Source organism: Canis lupus, chromosome 15, assembly GCF_003254725.2.
Source record: "Canis lupus dingo isolate Sandy chromosome 15, ASM325472v2, whole genome shotgun sequence".
Taxonomy (NCBI): Eukaryota; Metazoa; Chordata; class Mammalia; order Carnivora; family Canidae; genus Canis; species Canis lupus.
This window is the reverse complement of record NC_064257.1, coordinates 2,013,475-2,025,919: the sequence shown is the minus strand read 5'-3', so window position 1 is coordinate 2,025,919 and position 12,445 is coordinate 2,013,475. Positions and strand designations below refer to the sequence as shown.

The 12,445-nt window shown below is 37.1% G+C and overlaps 1 protein-coding gene across 19 annotated transcripts in view; it reads right to left on the bottom strand.

Moving 5' to 3' along the window:
• SCMH1 (Scm polycomb group protein homolog 1) overlaps positions 1–12,445 on the bottom strand; it is a 177,597-nt gene that overhangs the window by 83,273 nt on the left and 81,879 nt on the right. For 18 of the 19 annotated variants that reach the window (XM_025419725.3, XM_025419736.3, XM_049094411.1 and 15 more), the window contains one exon: positions 1,595–1,683. In XM_025419725.3, coding sequence (XP_025275510.1) covers positions 1,595–1,683 — 89 coding nt within the window. Of the gene's footprint in view, positions 1–1,594; positions 1,684–7,877; positions 7,924–12,445 lie in introns of all 19 variants that reach the window. The other variant, XM_049094412.1, reaches the window with a different exon arrangement.

Genomic DNA, 12,445 nt, shown 5'->3' with positions numbered 1-12,445 from the left:
TAAGTTCATTTCTAGATATTCAATTTGCTTGTTTTCAAATACTTTTGGAAATAGGGCTTTGTATTTCTCTCAATTTTTAAATTCCCTCTTTTCATTCTTTATTTTTAAATACTGAATTTATAATCTCTATCTGATATCTCTATTATCTGAAAGTCCTTGGGTTTATAGCCTTACTGCTTGTTGGGCCTACTGATGTCCCATTGTGTTGGATCTGTTTCAAGAGTTTTTGAGGGCTCTGGAATTCTGAAATGAACTCTCATTTTCAGGGGTGTCTCACTTTTGGGACTTCTAGGACATTGGGTTGAAAGCAACCAAACCATGTAGAGAGGCTTTGGGTTTGCTTCTGTAGGCACTCAGAAATATCTCCATACACCTCTGAAGTTCCCAGACAACACAGGCACTATATCTGAACCATGGACCGGCATGGGCGAAGACCGCTTTATTGGAGAAAGTGACTCCATTTTCACTCCTCCCTAGAACCCCAGTGGAGACTTCCCTTGCCAGTGTTAACAGTCCTTCCACTAAGTAGTTACCAGCTGAGGGACCTGATCTGGTGGTCTACATGGTAGTCTCAGGCCTGTTTCCCTGCCTTGCATGGGCCCAAGTGCTCATCTATCCTACTATGGCTGTTAAAAGACTAGATCCTTAGAAAGTAAGACTGGCAATGCCCCTTAAGGCATCTACAGATGTACTACATACATTTAACTCTGGTTCTCCTTCATTCTGGCCTCTGGAGAGTTTTCTACCTTTCTGATAGCTTGATAAAGCATTTCAAAGAGTATTTGTTGGTCCCTCTAACCCCACCCCACCATTTTGATATATTCTGTAGTGAAAGGGTTTTTAATTTGCCCAGTACACTATATATTCTGGTAACCATATAGTGCTCTTAGGGCTTAGACTTTACTAGCAGCACAGGTAATGCTAATTCAGTCCCCTCTACCTCATTAAATAATTCAGCTGAGAGCAGACTGATTGCTTCATGCCTTGAAAAACAAGCAAGAATGGATACAGGTTTTAATCCCTGTTCCACCCTACTAGCCATGTGATCTTGGGCAAGTTCTTTATTCAAAAGTATTTGTTTCCTTAATTATTAAATGAAAATTGCAACTCTTGCTTCAGAAAGTTAACTGTGGATATTAAATGAGATGGTGTATATCAATTCCAAACATACTGTAGACATTCAAAAAATAGTCTCCTTCCTCTTTGTTTAGCATATGGACCTTAGGGAATTCCAAGATCTAGGATAAGAATAGCTCCTTCAGATTTATATTATATTTTATATGTTTTACTGATAAACACATTTTAACTTCTTAACAACCCTGTGAGACAGAATCCCACTTATAGATGATGACAAAAGGGCACTGATTATTATTGGCAGAGCTGGGACCCAAACCCCAGGAATCCTGACTTATAGTGAAATTTCCTCGAGGGATAGTTGCTGCTTCCTAAGATACTAAAAAATCCTCCCACTGAACTAGTTTCTGAAAAGGCATCCTCAGGCCATAAATATAAAGTAGACATCAGGGGCTTAGTAAAATGCAAGAATGGAATCATGTGACCTTAAGCAAGTGGTGATAACTGAAGGACACCATACCTTGTGGAAAATCCTGATGGGAGCCATCTCTGCTCCATTTAGTGTCTTCAAAAGGAACATGGGCCAAGAGGAGGCATTCAGCCGAAATCCTGCAGCAAACATAATGGGCAACAGGTAAAAAATATGTTTCAAAGGGACTGGTGATATTAAGTTTTCCCTTGGCAATCCAGCTACTCCTGCCACAACCTATGCTGTGATAGTTACAAAATCATAGACTGTTAGGAAAGGACTTAAAGGTTAAATAGAAGAAATGCCTCATTAGACAGTCGAGGAAATGAGGCACGGGAGAGGGAAAGTAACTTGCCCAAGGTAATGTTGCAGATAAGCAGTGGAACAAAGTCCTCAATAAACTTTTCTGACTCTATGACAAGTATTATAAAATATGTATTATGATGTCTATAAAGCTTTTCTTGAAAAGTCCAAAATATATGTGAGATAAGATTAACCAATACTTAGAAATGATCTAGACAGTAAAGTGTGAAAGGGGATAGGATAACATCTTAAGAAGAAATCAAATATGTGAACCGATACACCCAATATATCAGTAAATCTTTTTGGTTTATTTCAATATAAACTAACTCACTATTTCTCTTTCTCACTTTCTCTTCCTTTCTCTCTTTCTCTCTCTCTCTCTCTCTCACATGCGCACACACACACAAAAACACAGAGTACAAAACACTTTCTGATATTCATTTTTACTTAAACAATTAAGGATCAGACAATAACGAAGATTTTACTCATTTTCCAAAAGAGTAAAAAGAAGCCCAGAGAGATTAACTGTCCATTGTCTTTCATTGTTATCATAGTTAGGCCTTCCAAGTAGAGCTCCGAATGCTTCCTTCTCTTTGGCTCCAACTCTCTATTCTGAGATATTCAAAACTAGTGCTTTTTGAGAGTCTCCCCATTGCCCTCAGCTTTCCCATCCCTGACAGAAGAACAGACAGGCTGCATCAAAGCTGCAGGGCTGGAAATAACAACTGTTATTACTGAGGAGCCTGCTGTGTGCACAACACTGTGCTGATCACTTTCCATAGACCACCTACTCAAGACAACCCAAGGAAGTAAATATTATCTTCATTTAATAGACAAGAAGGGAGGTATAAAATAAACTTCTTAAGATTTCGAAGTGAGCAAATAAGAAAGATGGAAGTGAAACCCAGTCCCTTAAGTCCACACTATGGACTATGCTAAACTATCAGCATGCAGGTAAAATGAAAAAGGAAGAATCAGCTTTGGGGATTAAGTATTAATTAATGACTATAACTGAGGAGGAGGTCATGAAAAGAGAGAAAAAAAGAAATAAGAGAGTTACTACCCCATTTGATTTAAACTTTACATCTCAAAGCTGGCTAGGCTAAGCCGAGCTGCCCACGGTGAGAACTCATTGATATCAACAATGTTGACAGCAATGCCGACGTTCCTATCACTTCATCTAAAACTGCTATTGTTTACTTCTTTGCTTGCCTAGTCTTTTTTCCCCTCTGGAAAAACCCTATGTGATTTGATGTCTATGGCATGACTCTACCAACCTTGCCATGGAGTAGAAAATCATGCCATTTGAGGGCACCAGATTGCCCCACACCAAGTTGACCCAAGCTGGGTCAACTGTTTTCTGACACCATAGGCATGTCAGATCAGAGTCTTTGGCTTGGCACTGCTAAATGGAAAGCATAACTGAGAATAAAGCCAAGGTAGAGCAAGAGACAGGGAGCCATGAGAGTGTTTAAAATCCTGTGTCCAAACACACTCAGCAGCTGACCTTAACTTCTTCGTTATACAGAGTTAGTAATTCCTCTTTCCTCCTTTTCTCCTCCTCTAACTTGGTGTGAGTTGAGTTCTTGAATTCACAGCCAAAGGAGTCTTGACTACTTTTCCTTTGATCAGGGTAAAAAAAAAAATTTTTTTAAATTTAAATTTCTTCAGAAATTCAGGCCTAATACGTATTGACTCCTTACTACATGTTAAATTCTTCACATGCAATTTCTTTCTGGATATCTGAAATAATACCACAAGGTATGCACTATTATTACCTTTAGTTTGCAGAAGATGAAACGGAAACTCAAGATAAATATCTTGTCCAAAGTAGTAAGCGATGAAGATTGCCAACATATGACAGTCTTACTCTAGACCTCAGGGTTTCTAACTATTCTGTTTCACTACCTCCTAGTGAGAGTAGCAGGGCAACACAGAAATGATACCAAACCAAAGAATTACTGAGGCACCTTATTTCCCCAACCCCCAAGGTGATGTGGGGCCAAATTAAAATGTATCCATAATCTGTCTCGGGCAGTCACAGATAGCATTTTAACATTGAAAGGGCCCTCAGAGACCATATAGTAAAAAGATTTTATGTTGCAGACTATAAAACTAAAGTCCAGAGAGGCTAAGAAACTTATTTCTGGTCACATAAGTTGCTCTTGTAGAATCAGGCTGGACCCCTAGGACTTTTCATTTGCTCCTCTTTCATTACACTATGCTACCTTCCAAAGAAAACATTTATTATGCACATATGATATGCTAGGCTCTATGTGCTATGCACTTTAAGTGGGTTACCTCATTTAATCACTACTACAACTCTGTGCATCAGCTATGAGAAGAGTAGCCAGGGAAGTTCAGGAGCCAGGCTGCCTCGATTCAAATCTAGTTCTGTCACTTAACTTACCTGATGTGCAACTTAACGGCAAATTATAAAAACCTCTCTCTGGTTTTAGTTTCTTCAACAATAAAGTGGGATAAAAACAGTAACTAGCTCAATGGGTTGTTCTAAGGATTAAAATAGGTTAAGACATGTGAAAAACTTAAAACCCAGCCTGGTATATAACAAGTGTTAGATAAATGCTAGCCATTATAGATGGAAATACTGAGTTAGAGAAATGAAGTAAAATATCTGAGGTTATTATGCTAATAAATAGCAGAGGCAGGATTTAAGCCCAAGTCCTCTGTCTCCAGAACCTTCATTATCAATCAGCAAGTTAAGGTCTTCAAATATTTCATCACTCACCCTGCCATAGCGTTCTCACTGGTAAAAGGAGTTTGGGTCATAAAATTGTGCAAGAGGGAAGAGAAGAATAAAAATAGTAATTTGAGGATCTCCTCAAATTAAGCAGTGGCCTGAGGTGCTTGTGAGGAAAAGAACAGGTGGGTCAGAAATCCCAACCTTTGAGAATGGGAGCACCTCGGTGCTCGGCCACCCATTTTCCTCTTCTTGGGTCTCCAGTCTCCTCTTGGCAAATAGAACTACCAATTTATATCCTGAGCTTAAATCCCTGCCCTGAGTGTCATGCTCAGATTTCCAACTGCCTTATTCTGTAAGTCTACTTGCATGCTAAGAGGTCTCAAAACGAGTAAGTCTCACGCAGAACTCTGGATTTGCTGCCTGCCCCCAACTTGCTCTTTTCTCCTGTCATCTCATCTCACTTAATGGCATCACTTATTTAAATCCAGGTGGCTGAGATCAAAAGGCCTAAAAATCACCTAGGATTCCTTCCTTTCTAGCACCCCTCAAATACAATTAGTCAGCAAGGCTTGATAGCGTGTGCATCTTCAAACCATTTTCTCACCATTCAAGATTTCTCAACAACCAATGACCACCTCTGATCTCACTGTACCTAAAATGCTCAAACAACTTTCTAGCTGGACTCTCTGCCTCTACTCTTGCCTCTATGGTTGTATTTTTTTTTTTAAACTATCAATCAGATCATATCACTGCTACGCTTACATCCCATTAAATAAACCTTCGGTCTTCAGGTATGTTAACAAGGCTTACATGGTCTAGAACTTGCTTACTTCTCATAATTCATCTCCTGACACTCCTCTGCACCCCATTCACTGATCTTTCTGTTCCTCAGACACTCCAAGCTATGTCCCTCTGCCTCAAACACCCTCCCTTTTCTCAAATCTTTGTTAGTTCTTGGCTGAAATATCATCTCCTCAGAGAGGCATTCTTAGACCATTTTCCCTAGAATAGCCTTCTAAATCCTGCTCCCTTTTATTTATCCTTAGCCCTCACTGTTGTCTGAATTTCCTTTCTTTTTTCATAGTAATGTGTATGCATTTTCCAACTAGAATATAAACTCCAGGGGATCCCTGGGTGGCTCATGGGGATCCCTGGGTGGCTCAGCAGTTTAGTGCCTGCCTTTGGCCCAGGGAGCGATCCTGGAGTCCTGGGATCGAGTCCCACGTCAGGCTCCTGACATGGAGCCTGCTTCTCCCTCCTCCTGTGTCTCTGCCTCTCTCTCTCTCCCTCTCTCTGTGTCTATCATAGATAGATAGATAAATAAATAAATAAATAAATAAATAAATAAATAAATAAATCTTAAAAAAAAAAAACTCCATGAGAGTCTTACTGAACAAAGGAAAAATGTCCATTTAGTAAAAAGGTTATCAAGAATTGATGGATACTTTGTTATTCCATTTAATATTCACTAAACCCCGGTGTGGCAGAGTTTATGAATGATCTAGCAGGTGAGGCAACTGAAGTTCAAGGTTAAAAGTCAAGGAAGAGCAACTTATCAATGGCCACATAACTAAACTTATAAGTGGCTGAGCTAATATGATAAAGCCAGGTCTCTTTAATTCTAAACCCAGGCATGCTACAAGTGTTCTGTGTTTGTTTACCTAGGATTTCTTTTAAAAAATATTTATAAAGAACCAGTTATAAAGAGCTTCTAGATATTCCCAAGACGATGGGACACTGAGTGAGTTAGGATCCAGCTGTTTAAACAAACTTTGACCTGAGGAAGCTCTGGACTTCGGCACAGATCAGCAGGTCTACAATTTAGTCATGGTTCATGCCCTCTGGTGGCGAGTGCCAGAACAGCACTCACACCAGGAACCACTTGGGTATGGGCTCCACTCTCTACCAGGCCATTGTCCCATCTAATAATTCCAAGCTTTGTGAAGTTATTAGACTTTATCCCTGTCAAAATGATGCTCAACTCATTCTCTTCTCCCACAGGAGCTTTACATAGATACATGTCTACAAATTCATGTACAGAAACATGCCACTCACTGTACGGCCCTGAACAACTTACTTCCCTTTCCTTGTTTCTGTATTTGTCAGATGACGACACTGAACTAAATAAAGCTATGCTTCCAAACCGAGGTTGAGTGGACTATCTCAATTTTACCCTACACATGAAAGAAAGGAGAAATGAAACTGACAGAGAGGTGCTGAACACACAGGGTGTCTTCCCTGAGGAAGAAGTGAAGATCCAGCCGGACTATCAGGGAAGACTGGATTCCTTTTAGCTCTGATACGATTCCATCCCTATATTGCTGGGAGTGTAACTCCCAAATATACTCTCAAACACAAGTTAACTCAGATTAATTTAATTTAATTGGTTGTGACTAATCTTGAGATAGGTATATACATGGGTCTGGCAGGGTCCTTGCTGTAGAGAAGAGGGAGTTTAGTGAATATTTTTTAAATTGTCTTTGTAAAATAAGCATTTAAGACAACATGGTTAAATAAACTTCCAAAGTTTTGGGCTATTTCTACCCCCACAGGTTTTGTAAAGAGTTCAAATTCTGTGATCACAAAAAAAGATGTGTATCTTTTTAAAACCCCTTTTCTATTGACAGGCCCTGGAGGTTACTTAGCAAATGAAAAGACTGGTCAGGGACAGAAATATACAAAGAGTTCCTTTCAAGTCAAGGTACCACATATACCCCAGAGCATGTGACAGCTTACTGACTAGGCCCTTGGTACTGGGATTCTGACACATTTCACTGGGGGCGGGGGAGGGAAGCCTCACCAGAAGCTAGCCTCTGTTATAGACCAGGGACTCTCAAATGTGGACACTGGAATCCCCTGGGGGAGCATTAAAGAATACACTGGTTCCACCCAGAATCAGAAATTCTGATTTAACTGATCTGAGGTAATGCCTAGGCACTGAAAGTTTTACGAGCTCTCTGGGTGATTCTAACTGGCAGCCAAGTTTGAGAACCAGTGATCCAAACAGTCTTGTTTAGAAGAAATAATCACAGTCTTGAGTAGCAGAATAGGTCAATAAAACAAAGGAGTGTGAGGAAAAGGTTGGCAGCATTGAGCTAATAATGTCACCTGAGGGTCATTCTACCTTTCCACCTTTTCCCCTGGAGGACTCCGTAAGGGAGTATGAATCTTCCTTTTGTGAACAGAACACACATACATACACATAAATCATACAAGATTTTACAAGAGAAGAAAGCTCTTCTAGAGCAATGTTTCCCAAATATAGACCAATTTTGTTAAGAGTCTGGGGAGAGTCATTTTACCATGCAGAATCCCAAGCCCCATTACCTAGAGATTCTGATTCAGCAACTCTGGGGAGAGGTCCAGAGGAGGCCTGGGGAACATGAACACACACACATATATATGTATAATTACATACATAATTTATTTAAACTTTTTATTTTGAAAAATATTAAACCTAGAGAAAAGTAGCAAAAACAGTACATGAACTATGTACTCTTCACCTAGATTCAACAACTAATAACATTTCACCATATTTGTTTTCCATCTATCTACATACTTTGTCCTCTGAACTATGAGAAAGTCAGAGACATAGTGACACTTCACCTCTAAATACACCAGTACATTTGTCCTCAGAACAAGGACATTCTCCTTTAAAACTGTAATATTGTCATACCCAAGAAATTTCATTAAAAATATCCTCAATTCTCTCCAAAATGTCCTTTATGGCTGTTTAATTTTTTTAAATACAAGAATTGATCAAAAATTACATTTTGCATTTGGCTGTCATGTTCCTTTAGTCTCCTTTAATCTACAGCAGTCCTGTTGGCTTTTGTTTTTCATGAAACTGATATTTTTGAAGACCGTGGGCTAGCTGTTTAGCAGAGTATCCCACAACTCAGATTTTTTTCTGATTGTTTCCTTATGTTTACATTCATACTAAACAGTTCTGACAAAAACACACGTGATATTGAATACTTCCCACTTCATTTCTTTAAGAAGCACATAATGTCAGTTTGTCTAATTATTGATGATACTAAATTTGATCACTTGTTAAGGAGTGACTGACAGATTTCTTCATTATAACTTCTCTTCGTAATTAATAGGTAATCAGTGGTAGAAAAACATTGAGACTATGTGAATATCCTATTCTCTGGTAAGCTTTTCTTACTCAATGCTTTTAGCATTCATTGATTATCCTCACCTGAATCAATTAAAATGGTGGTTGCAAAATGGTAATTTTCTATCATTCTTTCTATATTTATTAGCTGGCATTCTGTAATTAGACCTTTTCCTGAAACTCTAAAATTTTTTGTGTCTACACTAGGGACCCATGGATGTCAATACCACTGTTCTTTTGTTTTCATTATTCTTTCTGATATTCATATTGTTCCAATTTTGGCTGGTCAGAGCTCCTTCAAGCTGGCTCCTGTGTCTTTCTGCTATGTCCTCATTATTCTTTGAGACTTCTTTTCTTTCTGGCATAATAGAATGTTCCAAATTCATCTTACATTTTCTCTTCTGCTCAGCCTTGGAATAAGTCATTCCTCCAAGGAGCCATGATTCCATCTAGTGAAGAATGGGATTTAGAAACCACATTGCTACTAAGGTGTCATTACTTTTAGACCTTTTCAATGAACATAAGTTATAAAATTATAATACAACTATATATAAAATTATATACATTTTTTAAGTTTAGGAGTTCATATAGATACCTCCAATTTCAAATTCTATACTACAGGGTTCTTCACCTTCCACATCTCTCATTTGTATCTTATTTACTCATTTGCTCTATCTTCAATGCATGCAAAATCACTTCAGATTATTAAGGATAACCCACTAACATTAAGAAAACATCAGAATTTATCTGAAGTTTCCATTTTTTCTTTGAAATATGTCCCCTCAAGGGTATACTGTGAAGGTTTTCTTTTCAAGGTACTGGAATTAATTTTTTCTTCAATGTTGTTATGATATCCATTTGATACACAGTTCAGTTTGTTTCTGTTTGTAATCAATTTTAGGTTATGATTTTTCTTGTTTCTGGTTTAATTTTGTTTTTTGAGTAAAATATTTATATAACACAAAAGTCAAGAGACTATAAAAGAGTATTCTTAGAAAAGTCTCACTCTCATTGCTCTACTTTCGACCCTATTCCCAGACACTCCCAATAGGTGATCTTTTCTTTATTTTCTGACTTAACATTCCTATGTTTCTTCTTATAAAAGTATGTATGCAAAATATATAATTTCATGTATAAGATGTACATGTGTGTATATATATTTCCCTTTCTCAAGAGTGGCATCAAGGACATTCACATTGTTGTACAACTATCACCACCATCCATCTCCAGAAATTTTTCATCTTCCCCAAGTGAACTCCGTACCCATTACAGAATAATTTGCCATTCCTCCTACACTACCAGCTCCTGGCAACCAGCATTCTATTTTCTCTATGAATTTGCCTTAATTAGGTATCTTGTATAAGTGGGATCATACAATGTTTGTCCTTTTGTGACTGGCTTATTTCACTTAGCATAATGTCTTCAAAACTCATCTACATTGTAGCATGGGTCAGAATCTCTTTCCTTTTTAAGCTTCAATAATATTCCATTGTATGCATATGACACATTTTGTTTAACCATTCTTCCACTGATAGACACTTGAGTTGCTTTGATATTTTGGCTATTGTGAATAATGCTTCTAAATATAGGTATACAAATATCTGCTTGAGTCCCTACTTTTAATTGTCTATATACCTAGAAGTGGAAACACTGAATTACATGGTAATTCTGTATTTCATTTTTTGAAGAAATGCCATATTGCTTTCCATAGTGGCTGCACTATTTTATATTCCCATCAATAGTGCACAAAGATTCCAATTTCTCTATATCTTCACCAATACTTCTTATTTTCTATTTATTTGATAATAGCCATCTCAATGGGTATGAAATAGAGTATCAGTGTAGTTTTGATTTGTATTTTCCTAATGATTAGTGATGCTGAGATCTCTTCATGTGCTTATTGATCATTTGTATATCTTTAGAGAAATGTCTATTCAAGTCCTTTGCTCATTTTTATATCAGGTTGTTTGCTTTTGTTGTTGAGTTGAAGGATGGTCTTTTTGGTTTTGTTTTTTAATATTCTGGATATTAACCTCTTATCTGATACATGATTTGCAAATATTTTCTCTTACTCTGTGAGTTCCTTTTTCACTTTGTTGATATTGTCCACTGATGAAAAAGATTTTAATTTTATGTAGTCCAATTTAACTATTTTTTTTCTTTTTGTTGCCTGTGCTTTTGGTGTCATTTCCAAGGAATTACTGCCAATTCCTATATCATGAAGCTTTTCCCCTGTATTTTCTCCTACGAGTTTTATAGTTTGAGCTCCTACATTTAGGACTATCATCCACTTGGAATTAATTTTATATATATGGTCCAGCTTCATTTTTTTGTTATGTATATCTCCAGTTGGCTCTGCACCAGTTACTGAAAATCCACTGAACTGTCGTGGTACCGTTGTTGAAAATCAACTGAACATAAATGTATGAGTTTAATTCTGGACACTCAAACTTAATCCACTGATCTGTAAGTCTATCTTTATAACAGTCCCACATATCTTGGGCACTGCTGCTTTGTAAGAAGTTGTGAAAACAGGAAATATGAATCCTAGGTAGTATGCTAATTTCTGTTAAAGGTCAGATGACTTTCTTGCTTAGCTATCTTAATGTGGTGAATTTCACTAATGATTTCTCTAAAGTTAAACCTTCTTTCATTCCCAGAAAAAAACCACTATTTTGATTTGATAAATTATTGTTTTTTAAATATGATGAATTCTAATTCCTAATATTTAAGACTTTTATAAAGATATTCATACAAGGAATTGTACATATACGTGTGTGTGTGTGTGTGTGTGTGTGTAATTTAAATTAGGCTTGGGTATCAAAATTCTACCTGCCTCATAAAAAGAATCTGGATGTTTTCCTACTTCTCTATTACCTAGAACGGCACTGTCCAGTAGAGTAGCCACCAGTCACATAGGCTTTTTAACTTTAAATTGCAATTCAACAAAATTAAAAATCCAGGTGCTTCTTTAAAAAAAAAAAAATCGGTCCTTAGTTGCAGTAGCTTTGGAAAAATTTTCTTGTAAGTATTAGTTGTTTCATTGTTTAGTTCGTCTTCTTCAGAGGCTCTAATTATACATGCATATATACATTCACATATATGCACTGAATCTTTGTTGACTATGTTCTATATCTAACAGCTCCTTTCTGATACTTTTAAACCTTTCCTAATATTTATATTTATTCTCTTGGTTGTTTTTATTTCTCTTCTCAATGTCCCTTACTATATTTTCAGTTATACCTACTGTCCATTGGGCATCCTAGAATTGAGTCTGCAATTGAGATTATTTTGTCTTTAATTTTTTTCTTGAGCTTGGACAATTCTATTTTCACATCTTCCTGTATATTGTACATTTCTAGTCTGACTTTTAGAATTTATGATTCATGGTGCTTTTTTTCATACCTGTCAATACTTATTTAATTCAAATTGGGTTGTTGTGCAAGAGTTTTGTTCTGGTTAGTCATTGATTTTGGCAGAATTTTCAGTAGTAAAAATGGTTTTATCCTCATCTTTGGTTTTTCATCATATAGAACCTTTTAACAGATGTTGACTGCTATTTCTTAATAATTTGTAATGTCTTATATTTTCCTGGACCAGCAAAAACAGGAGGTTCTATTTTGGCAGGGATCTCGGGTTATGAATTTTCTGTTGACATAATGAAATGCAGTTTCTTTAGTAGATGAGCCTGTTGGGATAGGACAGGAAGACTGGTGTGCCTTTTGACTTTATGATTCTCTTCTGTTTCTGTATAATTCTGAATTACAACCCCTGC